General features: G+C 35.3%; 1 protein-coding gene across 1 annotated transcript; it reads left to right on the forward strand.

Annotated features, from left to right (window-relative positions):
• The first annotated feature begins 3379 nt into the window (after positions 1–3379).
• kcnk5b (potassium channel, subfamily K, member 5b) lies at positions 3380–18388 on the forward strand. Its single transcript, XM_056480972.1, has 5 exons — positions 3380–3654; positions 9922–10033; positions 14381–14547; positions 14647–14815; positions 16576–18388. The coding sequence occupies exons 1-5, from the start codon at positions 3469–3471 to the stop codon at positions 17280–17282; spliced, it is 1341 nt and encodes a 446-aa protein (XP_056336947.1). The 5' UTR covers positions 3380–3468; the 3' UTR covers positions 17283–18388.
• The last annotated feature ends 3 nt before the right edge of the window (positions 18389–18391 follow it).

Below are 18391 nucleotides of genomic sequence, written 5' to 3' on the forward strand. Positions count from 1 at the left end.
AGAGGATTTCCACTCTGCTGTGGGCATGAGTTCCTGTTTGGGATCTGGGAATCTAACTTTCAATTCACAGAGTCCTGCACCTTTTCTATTTAAAGGTCACAGGATATTGTCCAAAAAAAAAATCCCCAAACTTTTAATACATTTCTTCAGGTGTGAAGTTAAGGGTCTGGTGTTTATATGGAGAAGAAACTTTGATCCGCATTTCCTTTAAAATCAGATACGGTTACACAATCAGTACATCTCCTACCATACAAAGTAGGCCTATGTTACTTAGTAAGAAGAAAGGAAACAACTCCAGCGTCTTTATATTAACCCTAAAATCCTTATTACTCATATATTGTTTAATGTGAGGAGAAAGAAAATGGATTAACTGAGGGCATGTTTACACAATGTACTAAACATTTAAAGAAGCGTTAACATTTGTGTAAAGCTTCAGACATTATAAAACTATACGATTTTTAAAAATTATTGAAAACTATATTATGAAAGGCAGGCAATGTACATCCTTCCACACAGACTGTATGTCTCTGCAGTCTGCAATTGTTGTTTTGGTTTACAAAAACTCTGGTTTGACTATAAACCGAACCTGTAATTTACATGTGCATGATGTCACTGTTTACAAAAAATCCCATTTTTAAGTTTACACAGAACTGAGATAAAGCTGTTTAAGCACTTGCACTTTCAAACCCATTTTAAACATTTGCATTTTCACTCAGCTGAAGAGTCTTTATCATGTAAATGAATGGCCAACATTGATAAAACTGCTAATATATGCTATATACACAGTTGAAGACCGAATTTTTAGTCCCCCTTAGATTTTTTTTTCTGCTTTTTTAAATATTTCCTAAATAATGTTTAACAGAGCATGGACATTTTCACAGTATGTCTGATAATATTTTATCTTCTGGAGAAAGTCTTATTTGTTTTATTTCAGCTATAATAAAAGCAGTTTTTAATTTTTTAAAATGCATTTTAAGGTCAAAATTATTAGCCCTCTTAAGCTAATTTTTTTCAGTAGTCTACAGAACAAACCATCATTATACAATAACTTGCCTAATTACCCTAACCTGCCTAGTCAACCTAATTAACCTAGTTAATTAGCTTGTAAGAGGTGTACTCGATAAATATCTAGTCCAAATATTATTACTGTCATCATGGCAAAGATAAAATAAATCAGTGATTAAAATGAGTTATTAAAACTATTATGTTTAGAAATGTGTTGAAAGAAATCTTCTCTCCGTTAAAAAGGAAATTAATGGAAAAAAAATAAAGAGGGGGCTAATAATTCACGGGGGCTAATAATTCTGACTTCAATATATATATATTATATATATATATATATATATATATATATATATAGATATATATATATATATACATATATATATATATATATATATATATATTATATATATATATATATATATATATATATATAATATTACAGTTGAAGTCAGAATTATTACCCCCCTTTGAGTTTTTTTCCTTTTTTTAAAGTCTTTACAGACGCTAGGACACATTTCTTATGTCACTTTTGCAAAACTCTTCACACAATTCTCATAACCGACTTTCAGCTTGGCAAAACATTTAAATTCACATTCAAAATGCACTAAAACTACCAAAGCACTTTATTCAGGTCTCAAATAAACTCATTCTTCCAGAACACTAGCTAAGGTTGACAGCCGACAAACACACTTTGTCACCCACAAAACAATGAGCTAAAAACACTAACAAAATGTAGCATCACAGTGTTTTCTTGTGTAAAACAAAGACACATCTCTGTTTATAATTGCTATATATATTGTTTATAACTGCAATATATTATTATATATTACATTAGCAATATATTATTGGAATGAATCAGACATGATGCAGAATTCATCAATATTTTATGTCATTTATTTATTTTTATTTTTTTGCACTAAGTAATTCCAAAATACAAGAATTTGTATACACACCATCCACTAACACAAATTCAATAGTCATGCTAATCTGGTTGGTTAAACTGCACTTTTAGATGTGAAATATGTTTTAATAAAATATTGCTGTTGAACTTTGCTGTCTTATTCAGTTTTACATGATGTTATTGTTTTGAACATCAGTTTAACAGTTTTGAAAACAGTATGTAAGCACGTGCAAAATGTCCTGTACCTACAAAGATTTTTGCCAGTTGTTGTGTCTGAGTCTGAAATTTGAGAGATGTAGTCATTGGATGCATTTTGTGCCAAAACAATGATAATTGATCCTCAGTTTAGCCCACATAGACTTCTTCTGTGCTCACTGTGTGAAGAGTTTTACAAAAGTAAGTATTGAGAAATGTGCCCTAGCGTCTGTACAAAACTGTAAATATTTCCCAGATGATGTTTAAAAGAGCAAGGAAATTTTCAGAGTATGTCTGATAATACTTTTTCTTCTGGAGTAAGTCTTATTTGTTTTATTTCGGCTAGAATAAAAGCAGTTATTATTTTTTTTTATCATTTTAAAATCAAAATTATTAGCCCCTTTAAGCTATGTATTTTTCGATAGTCTACAGAACAAACCATTGATATACCATAACTTGCCAAATTGCCATAAACTGCCTAGTTAACCTAATTAACCTAGTTAAGCCTTTAAATGTCACTTTAAGCTGTATAGAAGTGTCTTGAAATAATATCTAGTCAAATATTATTTACTGTCATCATGGGAAAGACTAAAAAAATATTTATTATAACTATTGTGTATAGAAATGTGTTGTAAAAATATGCTTTCTGTAAAACAGAAATTGGGGGGAAAAATAAACAGGGGGCTATTAATTCTTCAACTGTATATATTACTTTTTCTTTCAATGTAAACACACCCTCAAATTTGTATCTATCTTCTTATCTAAACAAAGGAATGAAGACACAAAAAGAAAGAAAATATGTAAATGCACAGGTTCAGCTATACTGTAACTGAAGCCCCACACAACTGGAAATACATAAATGGTTCAACATTAACTAATTCCACACAAAGGGGGTAAGGTTTTAAATGAAGATGAAAACAAAATATACTAAACGTTGCTATTAGCAAAACTTACTATATATGCCTGAACATTTGTGTAACTGATTTCATACTTAAGCTAGCTAGCAAAAAACACAGCAATAACACTTAAAAGTAATTACATGACTAAGAGTGAGAAACGTTATCTTTGTAATATGTTTTTAAGTGTACGTTTTGTCACTGAATGAGTCTAATAAGACTAAAAATGCATCTTTAAAACATTAAAAGACCAGCACTTAAAGAAAACCTCAAAACTCGTTGCCTGTAGCAAAACACAGAATAGAGGGCAGAGACACTCCTCGGGTTCACACCTACAGGCGTGGCTCCGGATTACACTTCCTCCTCATCCGCATCATTACGTTTAAGTAACACATCACCAGAAACTTGGGAGAGTGGAGTGTTTGTTACTTCTTGTGTTATTGAGCACAGGGAAGGAACTCCTTCAGTATTATGGCAGATAAAGGACCTATTTTGACATCAGTCATCATTTTCTACTTGTCCATTGGAGCTGCGATATTCCAAATCCTCGAGGAGCCGAATTTAAATTCAGCTGTGGACGATTATAAAAATAAAACAGACAGTTTATTGAAGAAATATCCCTGCCTAAGTAAGGAGGTTTTGGGCGAAATTATTGAGGTAGGTTGTGTTTCATTTGTGTTTTGGTAAAACTGGCGTTGATAAACATTTCTAGGAGGTCTTGGAAAAGTTATTTAGTGTAAAGAATGCTAACGTTAATTTAACGTACGGTTGCTATGGTAGTTATCAAACAAAAGCTGATATCTGGGAAGTTTAGTCCGAAATTAACGTGAGTTAAAAGTGTTTTTAAGAAATTACTTTTACCTGGATTTGTCACACTTTCACTCGTTTACGCTCAGAGAACCATCCTTTTCCGAAACATAATCGAGCCAGCAAAACAAAGCGAAACTTGTCCTGAACGTGTCAAATCTCTGGAGATGATGGGTGTTCGCAAACCTAAATCAAAAAAGACTGAGGGTCGATTGTTCCATGTTTGTGGACTTTTCCCCTATGGGCAATAAAAGTGGCGAAGTCATTCTCAGGAATGTGCTTTTGCCAGTCATACATTGTGCACTCATTTAAACGCGACCACGAGAACGCGCGCGCACACGTGCTTGATGAATCAAGTATGAAAACAAAACAAGTACGTCTAGCTAGTATCGCATACTAACTTCTTAAGTGCTAATTACTTTTAAAACCTATCATTCCTAAACAAGAAATCCCAAATAAGGAATGCCCCCATTAATGTTTAAACCTACGCATGACGTAAAATATCGTGCCTTTCATTTAAACTTTAACAGACGGTTCTTTCATAGAAACCTCATGCTGGTTCATTTAATCATTAACCCAATTCTGACACATTTAACTAGCTTTTTGTGTAGTATCAACATCTAAATCACGCATTTGAAACATAACTAATGTTTACAATGTACACAAATGTGTGAGCACATATATTAGATATGCTATGATAGGGGAACCAAGCAATGCACCAGAGAGATTAGCTATTAGGCATGGGTGGGTATAAGATTCTGATGGTAAGATAACCTTAAGATAGTATTGTGATTACTGCTCTAAAAGATATTCTTGCCCTTTGAATACAATATATTTCATTTTGAGAAACGTTTAAAATATTTTGGAGCTGTAAATATGTCATGCGAAATAATTAAAATGAATCCCTGACTTCTGCTGTCTTCATTTGTTTCACAGACAGATTTCTTTACAATTTAAAACGGCATAAATGGATATCTTTTTTGTTGAAGATACTTTTGACCTACAAAAAAATGTATAACACATACCTTAGGAAAGGTTTAGCAAATAATTTTAACGGTTATAAAATCTTGTCTTTTCCAAACCGCTGTATAGCTTAAACTGTTATCATCCCATGCCTATTAGCTAACTCATTTATACTTAGAAAAGCAGACTACAGGTACTATGCAGTAAATAATGTTTATTATTGCAAGAAGTTATTAATCCTAGTTTTTTAATCCTACCTAATTCAGTAACACTCACATTATGTGCTTTTGCTGCAAAAGAAACACTGATGACAGACACCAAAATTTGTCCAGTTCCTCTTTTAAACTTAATAATGTGTTCATATTTTATTACAAATGGCAAAGAGAATGGGATCTGCAGACAAGAAACTCCATGAAATTAGTCCCAATTTTAAAAAGCAGCCTTGGCACCAGTTTGTTTTTACCCACCGTAGATACAGTCACACTAGAATGACTGGCAAATTTTAATACTTGTAGGAGATTCTCTCGTGTGTTCTCTTTGCAGAAGCACTTTAACTTTCAAGGAAGATCTATTAGATTGTATCTGCTTTAATTCTGTGAGGAAATCATTTTATTCAGTTAATTCTATGAGCAATTCCAGCGTTATGGATGTGACATGCAGTAAAATCTCAAATGTAAAGTAGATGTTGACATTATATTGAAACATCTGTTTATATTTTCCAGAATAACTAACCACAGAGTTAAATATTGATCTGTAAGAAAAAGATCATTCTGTAAATGTGTTTTGTATGTTATTGATGTAACCAAAAAGTATGCCTGTTTGCCGTTTACAACATACTTTGTAGAAATTCTGTGAATTAAACTGCACAACCCAAAAGAAATAATTCTAATGAATAGGATCAGAGTTTGCTCACTATAGAACAAAAAATATTGATTTTATTTTGTTTAATATTTTTGCATTTATAAGGAAAAAGTGTCCTTATGGATGTGACCGACGTGAAATTGCCACTTGTGTGACTTTGGTATATCAAATATAATAGTTTGAAAGACATTTGACAGACATTTTTGAGTATTTCTAAAGTACTGTAAAATACTTGCATGCTTGGACAAAAAAACTTAGAAACTGTTTTCGTATTTTGGTAAAAACTTAATTATTTTTCATGCCAAGGTTGACATTTGCATGGAATTGCTCCTATGAAGAAATTTTTAATACTGTTCAACCCAAGCTCACCATAGAACAAAAATGATTGATTTTATTTTATTTTACATTTTTTGTATTTATGAGAAAAAAGTGTCGTTATGGATGTGACATCTCTCCGTTATGGATGTGACCGATGTGAAATTGCCACCTGTGTGACTTTGGTAAATCAAATTAAATTGTTTGAAAACATTGACCGAGACATTTTTGAGTATATATTGAGTATAAAGTATTGTAAAATACAAGCCTGCACAAAAAAAAAAAAACGTAGAAAATGGTTTCCATATTTTGGTGAAAACTTATTATTATTTTTTTTTTCATGGCAAGGTTGACATTTAAATGGAATTGCTCTAATATTTTTTTGGAAAATGTTGGAATCTGGTTCCCAGATAAAAATGGGTTACCACTTTCAACATTTTTTCAAAATAACTTCCTTTTGTGCACAACAGAAAAAAGAAACTCAAACAGGTTTGTGGTGAAGTGCTAGTATATGTCATATACATGAATTTTTTTTTTTAGTTTTGGTTGAACTAACCCTTTAAGTCTGATTTGAAACTTATGGCATTTTTCGAAACTGAATTGGCTGATTGTTTATTCTCTCAATACAGGAGAGGCGATTGCAAAAAAAAAAAAAAAATGTCGAATCATATAGCCATTGCAAAAGCAATCAAACTTGAGTTTATTGGAGTGATTCAACATGATATAGCAAGAAAACCAGCTATTCAGGTTTGTCCTTGAGAGAGGACCTGCTACTTGTTACAATTATTACTTTTCTGGTTTTATATTCTTAAATCCTGTATTTTGTTTTTCACAAATCCCATAAAAAGTCACAATTCCAAAATATAAACCCAGAATTTGTTTATATCTGCAATTGCAAGCCTTTTTTCTGTAGAATTGTTAGACAAATAGGTTTTTTTTATTATTTAAGGAGGAAAGAAAAGTGCATTCTAAACGTAGTTTCAGAGACATATCGAGTCTCTCTCCCACACTCAGTTTGACTTGGGTGTGTTTGTTTAGTCACTAATTTGGGCATTTAAATAGCCATGTTTACGGTCTGCGGAGATACAGAAGGCTCACTGCAGCCATGCTGACTCTAACTAGCCTACATTAAGACAAGTTTATTTTGCTGATATCTCCTAAAACGCTAAACACTCTTCCTCTTTTCCTGTTGTTTTGGCTGTCTGATGTATTGAAACCTGTTTCCGTCTTTTACTTGAAAAGTAAAGTAATCGTGAGATGTAAAGTAAAATTGCAGTTTTGAGTCATACAAATTATTCGTTTGAGAACAACATGAAAAAGTCTTAGTTATTTTGGTTTACTCTGGCATCCGACTGCCTTAAGTTTTATCCCCAAAATAGTACACTGTAAAAAGTGATTAGTTGACTGCTTTAAAGGAACACTTCACTTTTTTACACATTTTAGAAATCCCATAGAGTTTTCAACTTGAACTTTTACCATTTCTGAATCCATTCAGCCGATCTTCAGGGCCCGGTTTTTCAAACGTGATCCACTAGGATTTTGGATAACGGATTGGATCAAATCTTTAAAATGGGTTTTTCAAAAGATAAAACGGAGTACATAATTGTATTAATCACGTAATCCAATCTTGATTTTGATCCGGATCAAACCTTTACTTTGGGGTTTCAGACTTTTTTTGTAGGATTTGGATCCCTTTGATCCCAAAAATCTGGATTAAACTGATCCCATCAGAAGAGTGGATTCAGTGTGGATTTCATGCCCAAAATTTTATTAAAACTTTAAAATGTATCAAGTAATACTATATTTGGATCCTCATCTAACAAGATATCCTATTTATTCATAAGATTTTAATTGTATTTGTTCATCTGTCAGGCTACAGTTATTAGGTAGGCTTTAACGTATTCGGCCTTTCAGTATAGGCCTACAGCAAAGTAGAAAGAGTTTGGCCTCATAAAATAATCCCCCAAACAGCTGTCAAAATTGACCAAAAACAATACATTTTATTCTGTCACTAATTGATATATTCATTGCAAAGGCAAATATTTTTGTTTTAAGTATATTTATTAGTGATGCATGCAATGATTACAGAATAACCAAAAAAATTCAAAGAATGGCAATCTCTGATTTTTGAAATCACTTTCAACAACTGCAAAAAGAGACTGAAAGGGCAGAAGCACAGCTTCGTCTGGCAGAGGAACAACTGACTCTGACCAAACTGCAGCAAACCAAGGCCAGACTTCAGATCCGCCTCCTAAGGGCTACGCTCAGACAAGCTGGTCTCTCCACATCAGATGAGGAAGTCTGAAATTATTGTTTTTGACATTAAGTCTTTTTTTTAAATCCAATACATCTTTGAAACTTGTTATAAATATCATCAATGTACAGTGTTTGTGTTGTCAATCTCAGATGAGCGGACTGCTGGAAGAGGATGGCGTGGGGTTTTTATTTATATATATATATATATTTATTTTATTTTTTTAAATGTGTGTTTTCATTTCAAATAAAAAATAAAGTTATATTGACCCCACACTGGCTATTCTACTTGTTGCTCTTTAAATATCTATAGTTTTACATTGTGATGTCCTATGCTGTTTGAGCACTGGTTATCCAGATTTAGTGATCCTGAAAAGTTCCTATCTGGATCAGATTGATCCAATCCGATGTTGCTTTGAAAAACTGTATCAAAAAGTAAGCTGGATTATGTGATCACGGATCGCAAAAAAAGGATCACTAAATCCGGATCAATTTTATCCGGGTTAAACCTCTTGAAAAAACGGCCCCGGGTCTGTCAGGAGCACTTTTGGCATAGCATAGCATAAATCATTGAATTAGAGGTGGCAACATGTTCAAAGTCAGCCTTCTTCTTTTTTATTTATTTATTTATTTATTTTTAATGAGCGTTTTTTTAAAACCGAGTAAACCCATTGCTTTAAACCTATTTGTTAACTTCGTAATTAAAAAAAGTGAGTAACTCATTGCCTTAAAATTAAGTAAATGAACTATGTGCGTACTTAAAAAAATGAAGTCAACTTAACATTTCCAAGTTACAACAGGTTTACTCACTTTTTTAGGTAGTCAACTCGTCACTCTTAAAGGCAACGTCTTTACTTTTTTTTTTTTTAAAGTAACTAATCACTTTTGCAGGGTTGCTTTGAGAATTAGTCCTTCCTCTTTGTATTCATGCAGACAGATGCTGCGTCCCAATTCGCATACTTGTACTACGTCCTAAAAGTATGTACTTTTTTTGGTAAGGAAAAATATATAGTTTTGAATGTGTAACAGAAGAGTATGCAAGCTTTTGGGATATACAACGTCCTCGTTAACAGATTATGTTGCTTAGTTACGAGCCCTGTCAATCATCCACACATCCACATTTCTTTCATGTTTAATTTCCTACGTTATTATAGAAGCAGCAGCAGGATAATCTCCCATGCACGAGTCTTTCATGCAGAGAAATCTCCTCAGGTCTTTGGATAATTATGCATTCAAATGTTGATGTCCAAACACGTCTTCTATATTAGTTCAGTATTGTTGTTGCAGATGAAATATAACACCGAAAACGCAATTAAACTATGTTCTAGTGGGCTAGATATTAATTAACAGTCATACAAACATCTTTACTGAAGCCTCTACTTGACGGTTGTTCACGCGGTTGTAGTTTGTTTACACTTTTCCCCTGCATTTGTAGTTCTAATTGAATTCACGTCACGCAATGCACTGTGGGCAGTATCAGCGGTAAGAGTATGGAAACTTCTACACTTCCAGTTTTTACCGGACATGGTAAACCATCCGGGAATCTTTGGCGTCCTCTTTTCAACATACTATGATTTGAGATACTGATTCTATTTTCAAATACTATTTAGGACGGATAATATGCGAATTGAGATGCAGCAATTGTGTGTGTGTGTTTTTGTGTGCGCATTTGCCATTTATGGTTGCATATTACAGTTAATAATTTGTTTCATGTTTCAACAACAGGTGGTGGCGGAGGCGACTGGACAAGGTGTGACTGTAACAAAAGAAGTACAATTCAACAATTGGAATTGGGAGAATGCTGTTATTTTTGCTGCTACGGTCATCACTACTATAGGTGCGTTTTCCATAGAAGCGTTCTGTTTTGACTGACTTTATCTACGTTTTTTTTGTAGGTTGCATGTTAGAATGTGAAATAGTTCAAAGTCATGTGTAATATATCAAGAAAGGTTATTATAGTGTTGTATTTTTAAATTAGCTTTTATTTTAATACAGTTTTATTTAAAATTTGCTGTTCAATTCAGTTTAGTTTTAATTTGTTGTGTTTGTGAGACGAACACATTTCTGTTAGTAATTCTAGTTTAGCTGAGTTAACAAACATTTCTAGTGCCAACCAAGGCAAAGATTAGTGTTTGAACAGTTTGCATTAAAAGTGGCATCTAAAGATGTTTCGCAGACTCGTGAAGGTCAGTTTTCCACCACAGAATGAATGCGTAATAATAATTCTGAAAATGATCGTTCTTTTTTTTTTTTTTAGTTAGTCTTTTAGGTCCCGCTGGCACTGCCAGTTAAATGTGACCCAATTCAGATTTTTTTGCTCCTATGTGACATCCAACCCAGGCTCATTCTCAAAACGTAGTCCCGAGGACGTTTCTGGAGACCGCGAAATACGTCCCAGGAGGTACGTATTTTTGCAGTTTTTGGTTTTCGCGAATCCGTGAGAGGCCGCTGTGTGCGCCTTTTTGGCTTCTCGGACGTCTCCCGCGAGTGTCGTTTGCGTCCGCGCTGTTCTCGCATGTACCCACCAGAGGCTGCTGTCGAACGAACGTCTGTCTGTCCGACTGGCTGAATGATTGACTGAATGATCCTCCTTCCCCGAACCTAACCAATTTTACAGATTGACCCGCCCGCCCTAAACCCAACCAATGATTTACAAAAGCCGCCCGGAAAAAGAAAAGCCCTCGTCTGATTAAAAAAAAATATATATATTTTTTTAAACCACGTTTTCGGATTTTATCACATTCTCACCCTGTTATGAACCTCTTCGCTTTATTTCTTGGATTCTGTTTTAGTCTTACCTGATTTCTGGAACTGCTCTTTCCCGGACTCGAACCCGGTTGTCATCGTCGTGTTCAGCTCCTCTCTGCGTCTCGAGTCTGCCGACGCACAGGACGAGCTAACCGGACAAACTGGTTGCGGCGGGAAAGCCCTCCACACGAAGGTAAGCGGTCAGCCGGCAAGCGCTAAAAGGAACGGCATCATACCGCCCCGCAGCGTTCGCTTAAATTGAAATGCAGCCATGCGTACCTCCGCCTACATAATTCGCGGTCTCCAGAAACGTCCTCGGGACTACGTTTTCGGAATGAGCCTGGGTTGGACAGATCGGATCTGTTCTATGACCGTGTAAACACGATAAAAACGCATGCATTTGCATATTCAGAGATCGGTTTCAGGCCTCCTTCATATGTTGAAATAAATCGGATATGTGACAATGCGACTTTGCGATCGGATTTATTGAGGCATTCCGATTTGTACGTCATTAAACTTGCAACAATGTGGTACTACTTCGTGGTTTTATGACATAGAACGTGTATGTGTGGAGATGCTGACACAGTAAACCACAACCGGGGAAATGCGTAGGAGGAAAGTGGTCAGTGGTCGACGGCAGAAGTTACCTGCCTATATATAGTGGAGGACACTAAATATAAACCATAGGCGCAAGCTGCGATGACCAGCCTTTCCCTCCGCCTCCAAAATCATTTGGGCGAACTTCGCATATTTCGCAAAGTTAAAAGCAAGACGATTACTTCTATCATGGCTAGTGTAGCGCAAATGCTAGAACCTGCCTTTATGCGTGCGTGATGTCGTAAATTGTATAGCAAGTGTAAACGTATGAATCGGATATGAGACACAATTAAAAGAATGTGTATATGGACAGGCAAAAAAAATCTGATCTAGGCAACAAATCGCAATTGGGCATCAAGACCTGACAGTGTAAACGGGGCCTCTGTGACTTGCTACTTTCGTTTAGTTTCAGTTTTTTTTTTTTTTTTGTTTTTTTTTTTTTCAGTTAACAAAAATGTTTCGACCAATAGTTTTAGGCTGCATTTACCCTGCAGATCTTGATGATCAATTCCGATTTTTTTTATTTTATTTTATTTTTTTTAATTAAAAAAATATATACAATTTTTAATTTATTAATTTATTTTAAAAGTGACTCGTATCCGATTGTCTGCATTTACACAGCACATGGGCGCAATGAGCAGGAAAAAAAAAAAGAGCGGGCGCTGACTGACAGCTGATAATAAAAGAATGCTCATTTCTCCATTCCTGTATTTAATCTGTTAACATTTTGAATTCTTTTTGAGTTGTTTTACGATAGTTTATGACAGAAAAGTGCTCATTTGGCCATCTTCTTTTAATCTAGTCCTTTTTAAAATAGTAGGCGTCTTAATGTAATGCCATGGTGTGGTTTATGCATGTGATGTATGCTACAGTTTTAGTTTATATTGTTTACGTGGCAGATGTAGCGCTGTCCCTCTCGCTCTCTCTTGTTAAAATGCGTATATACTTGTGCGATATGACAATACAAAAGCTTTTTTAGTCCTCGTGTATGAGATTTAAGGTTTGGGACTCTGCAGAGGTGATGAAAATGAAAGTGTCAGAGTTGACGTCATTCCCTACGGTTTTTAATGACGCATGACTCACATTGACAGGTAAAAATCCGGTCTACCTGCTTGTGCTGCAGACATGAGGGCACAAAGCTGATTCATATCAGATTCATTTCCACATATGAATTGGAAAAATGAGCTCCACATGTGATTTTTATAATTTTTTTTCCTGCTTGCATGTACATGGGCCATATGCGATCTGTGCCACATAGGAGAAATAAATTGGAATTGAGTTACTTGAACAGTGCAGTGTAAATGCAGCCTTAGTTTTTATTTTAATTTGTTTACTAGAAAACCTTGATAGCAGGTAACCCAATTGGCATGTAAACTTAATTTACATGCGATGAACTATAGTATCAATAAAGTCACTGTTGAAATAGTTGCTTTGTCTCACTTCTACTTGTACTACTTTCTAAAATTCCCACTTCATTGAGAAAGCGTATTTTGAGACACCCTATTGTTATTGTCTTTAACAGACTGTTTTGCCACTATTTTTTTGCATTCTGTCACCCGTCATCCACATTTAATGCAGAGAAATCTGCTCGTATGATTACGTTTAATGTATTTAACAGTTAATGATTATAATATATTCATTATAATGTATTTTTAATCACTTTTTGTGTTCTTTTTCATATCAAACCATCATGCAACTGTTTCTTTAGGATGCTCACTTCATCATGCTGTATTTTGTGGCACATTATTTTAATACCAAATATTACTTATTACAGATTATATGCACAGCAGATATTTTACATGGACGGCCATTTTCACCATAGGATAAATTGGAAACGTGCTGATTCTTATTTATCGGTATAACCAACAAGACCATACTGTCTTAGATTAAAAGTTATATATATATACATTTTTTTTTATTATTATTTATTTTGATAATTCTATCTTTATTTCTTGTGACGTTTGGCTTGTTTATGTGCTTGCTTTCTCACAATACTGACTTCTCACAAATTTGACTTTCTTCCAATTGGAAAAATGAGTTCCACATGAGTTCCAGGATTGGACTTTCTTCCAATCCTGACTTTAGTTCTTACAATTCTGATTGTATATTTCTCAGTTCTCTCTTCTTTTTTTTTTTTTTTTTTTTGCAGTGTTGTCTTTTATTTATCAGAATTGCAAGTTTTAATCAGAGATTAAAGCTTCCATGTCGGAAACAAGCTTCTGTAGTTTACTTCTAAATGGCTCTGATGTGGTTTTAACAAATATTTATGAATCAGTGGCAAGTTTATTTAATAATATTGGTCTGATTTTCAGATCCATCAATGACAAACTTCACATCATGATGTTCACTTGGCTGTGAATATGTTACAAAATAATTTACAAAGTTAATGAGGGTTTGGTCCCACTTTAGTAGTTAAGGCCACTTAATATATGTACTTGAATCAAAGATATGCATATACACAATGTACTTACTGTGTTCATAATGTATTGCAGAACACTTCTGGTGCCCTTGAGGTGGGATAACGTTAGGGACGGGTTTGGTGATAAGAGTAGGTTTAAGGGTAGGTTAAGGTGTACGGGATGGTCAATAGTGTAATTAGATCTGTTATAACATTTGCAATTACATGCCAGTATTTAAACAAGCATTAGTACAATGTAAAAACATGCATTTACACAATAAGTGCATTGTAACAAATTATTACATTAGTTAAGGCCATGTAATAAAGTGGGGCCAAGGATTTTATTAAATATTTCACATTATTATTTCTTCTTCTTCTTCTTTTTATTATTATTATTATTATTATTAATATATTTTAAAGTGGTTAACTCTATGATTTCAGGTTATGGTAATGTTGCTCCAAAGACAATTGGAGGTCGTTTATTCTGTATCCTCTATGGTCTTTGTGGCATTCCTCTGTGCCTCACCTGGATAAGTGAGCTGGGTACATTTTTTGGCGGAAGGACAAAGCGTCTGAGTCAGGTGCTCCTCCACAGTGGCCTCAATGTGGTAAGGATAATATTAAGATCAGAGCCTTCACCCTTTATAAAGATGAAAAAACACCCCTTTTTTTTTAAAACATTGTTCATATTTTCTCTTCCTTAACAGAGAAAAGTACAGTTCATCTGCACAATTCTATTCCTTTTATGGGGCTTCCTGGTCCACTTGATCATCCCAGCCTTCGTGTTCACGTTCTTTGAGAATTGGACGTACTTAGAAGGCCTGTACTTCTCCTTCACCACCCTGACGACTGTCGGTTTTGGTGACTATGTGGCAGGTAATTTTAAAATTGCGAATGGATTTTTACATTTGTGCTGGAAAAAAGTGAATTTGAAATTGAAATAAACTATAGAAGGACTTTTATACATTCAGCAACAGGACATAAACAAAACATTCAATAGAGAATGCGGTCTAAACTTATTCAATTACAAATCATAGACACTGTTAAGTTGTTTTGTGATCTTTTTTTGCTGTTGTGCAAAAAAACTGCACAAAAATAATGCATTATTCATCAATGATGTCACTGTAAATGTCATTAGTGTGAAAAGTGGTTGGCGTCATACTGTGCCATAGGGTTGCACGTAGGCATGGGCTGATGTGAGATTCTGATGGTATGATAACCTTGGATAAAATTATCACGCTTTACCCGTATCCAGGTATTGTGCTCACTGCTCTAAAATATATTCTTTTGTAATGTAACAAACTCTTCTTTTTTCCTTTTTAAAATAAATTTAAGATTTATAATATTTTGGAGCAGTAAACATATCAGGCTATATAATTCAGATGAATCATTGACTTCTGCTGTCTTCATTTGTTTGAAAAACACAGATTTCTTTACTATTTAAACGGAATCTTTGGATATTTTTTTCTGCTGGAGATACTGTTGTCCTAAAAAAAAAAGGAAATAAAATCCTACACAAACCGTAGGAACGGTATTACAGAAAATGTTGGCCATTTTGAAACCTTGACTTTTCCAAACCGTGGTCTACCTTGAAAACGCTTATCGTCCCATGCCTAGTTGCACGATACTGGAATTCGGTACCACTCGATACTGAAATTTTAAAAATCTCAATTACTCGCTAACATTTGAGCACGTTCTTAAATAGCGCTGATTTGTCATCGTGTTCAAGTGCTCGACAGAAATGACTGTGATTTAGCCGTGAAAGTCATCAGTTCACCAAACTCACCACTGTTTACTAAGTATAACCACAGATGCAGGGACACTGGAGCGTTTTAAAGCCGCGATTCATCAGCAGAAAGCACGTATGTCCACTTATAGACAAACCAGCTGATCGACCTGACTTTGAAAACACTCCAGTGCCCCAATACCTGTACCACTCAGTAAACAGCGGTGAGTTTTGGAGAACTGATGACCTTCACAGCCAATCACAGTCATTTCTGTTGAGCACTTGAACACGATGGCAAATCAGCGCTGTTTAAGAACGTGCTCAATAGTGTTTAAATGTTAGTGGAAAATTGATGTTTTTAAAACTTAAGTATCGATTGGTACCGAATTCCAGTATCGTGACAACCGTACTGTCCCACTGCATTCATTTTATCTGCAAATTGCACTCAAATGTATTATGAAGTACGTTTTTGCGATGTTACCAAAAAAATGTAGGCTGAAACATGTATTTCCAGTGAGCTTGTTGCGTTTCTGAGTGCATGGCATGCTCATGACATTCTGTTTTTGTACATGAAAATCTATAGTTGATTGAATAGTCATCAAATTTATAAGTCATTTAGAGGTCAGAAAACCTTCGCCTGACTTTGAGCCCTGTGGAAAAGGGTTATAGTTTTAAAATACAAGTTTGATTGTCCTCTGTTAACCTGAGAGAGCAAATCTTGGGTTGCGGTCGGCTCACACGTGAATTTACTTGCAAGTGCCTGATGCATTGCTTCCTGCAATTGTGACTCTGTAAACATATGCAGCTTAAAAACAGCCTCCACGTGGTGTAAAAATAGTGCTAGATAGGCAAATCGAACAACTGGTTAGTCCCGTTTTGAATGAAGATAAATCACTTTGTTTCCAAACAGGGGTGGATCCATCCATAATCTACCCCACTCTCTACAGATTCTTTGTGCAGCTATGGATCTACCTGGGTCTTGCTTGGTTGTCATTGTTCTTCAGTTGGAATGTGCATATGGTGGTGGAAGCTCATAAAGTTTTGAAGAAAAGGAGGATGAGACGCCACAGGCTGCCCACCGATGACGTGCCGGAAAAAAAAGAAGTAAAAAAAACACCGAAGCCACCTCCTCGCTCTGGAGTCATTGACATCTTTGAGTTTATGTCCGAGAAGGTCGAGGACTACAGCGACGTCATTCGAGCTATTGGAGCAGACGAAAAGAGGAAGAAAAAGAAACAGGAGGAAGAACTGGCACGATCCAAGAGCTGCAGTGACCTTTTGCAAGGCCTGGTCATCCCGCTTGATCACTCTCCTCGTCTAAAACGGCGGTTCAGCGTCAGCGCCAACATGTGCATGGCCGTATCTGGAGAGTCTGTGGATGGCCTCAACAATAACAACTTCAAACAAGAGGGTCACGCGCTAAACAAAGTGCACCATCAAGACCAGAATCGAGAGAGAGCTGAGAATCCTGGACGTTGTGCATGGGACTCTAGATCATCTGATCCGTCAATCTTTCAAAGCTTCACTGTTACCAACAACACTAATAGAGGATCAAGATTCTCAGTGTCCAAAGTTTCAGAAGATCGTTTATTAGGGAAGAGGAAAAGCATTGGTTGAAAGAGCTAGTGGACCAAAGCTGGACCAAAGACCAAAGCTGGTGGACCAAGACTCTCTGTGTCCAAAGTACTGGAAGAGCATTTAGAGACTGATCTCAAAGATTGTAGAACAAAACTCTAATCTGAAAAGATTTCAGGAATGGTTCTACTTATGAATGAGGGATGAAGATTCCCAGGTTCTCAGATTTTAAACATTTTCAAATGTGATGTTCATGTATACTTTCAGAAGAGAAACCAAGACCTTGGAACATTGTTCTGATATGCTGCCAGGTGCATCCTTTTGTTAATGAAAGCTGGGAAAGCGTTCACTTGCTTTTCACAGTATCAGAAGGCATTCAGGTAGCACGCAGGGCCTTGTAGCTGTCTGTGACCAAGATAAGGATATGAGAGGGTTGGCAGAGGAAATGATGCCGGTTTCCTTCCACGCAAGGACCTTCACAGACGTTGGACAGTTTGGGTGTGGTACTGTGGTTTTAGCCATGCTTATTTTTATTCTTTCTCAGGATTATGTTACCAAAATGACCTTTAGGCAAATGGTGGGATACGTTTGGAATTAAATAATAGCACACGCCTAACTCTGCAGTATATACTGAACAATAATCTATTTCTGTAATGAAACGCAACTATCAACACCAAATGATTGCAGAAATTATAATGGCTTTTAAAGCAGTTTCCCAGAAACCATATCATCCTGCACCCAAACATGCCAGTATTGGTGTTTAGATGTCAATCAAATAGAACAATGGTCATAGTATTATATCTTCAGCCACACTAGAAATGAAAGGTCACGTTGGGCACACTGCAGGACATAATATCCCACATTGTGTCATTTCATTGTACTGAATGTCTTAAATGCTGTTGCAGTTCAGTGGTTGGAAAGCATTTAATCATTTGCCTTCTGTAGAAACACCTAACCAGGCTTTCAGAGAATAGCCTTATCATGAACGATTGGTTCTTGCTATTGGATGTTACTTGATCTTATCACCTGACTGATTACAGATTTTCTTGAGAAGTTTGTCTTGGCTTCTTTTTGATGATCCTTTTATATATTAGTTTAAACGCTTGTTTTGACATTTTTTTTTATATATAATAAACTATTTTTTTACAGTA

Source organism: Danio aesculapii, chromosome 20 (assembly GCF_903798145.1).
Source record: "Danio aesculapii chromosome 20, fDanAes4.1, whole genome shotgun sequence".
Classification (NCBI taxonomy): domain Eukaryota; kingdom Metazoa; phylum Chordata; class Actinopteri; order Cypriniformes; family Danionidae; genus Danio; species Danio aesculapii.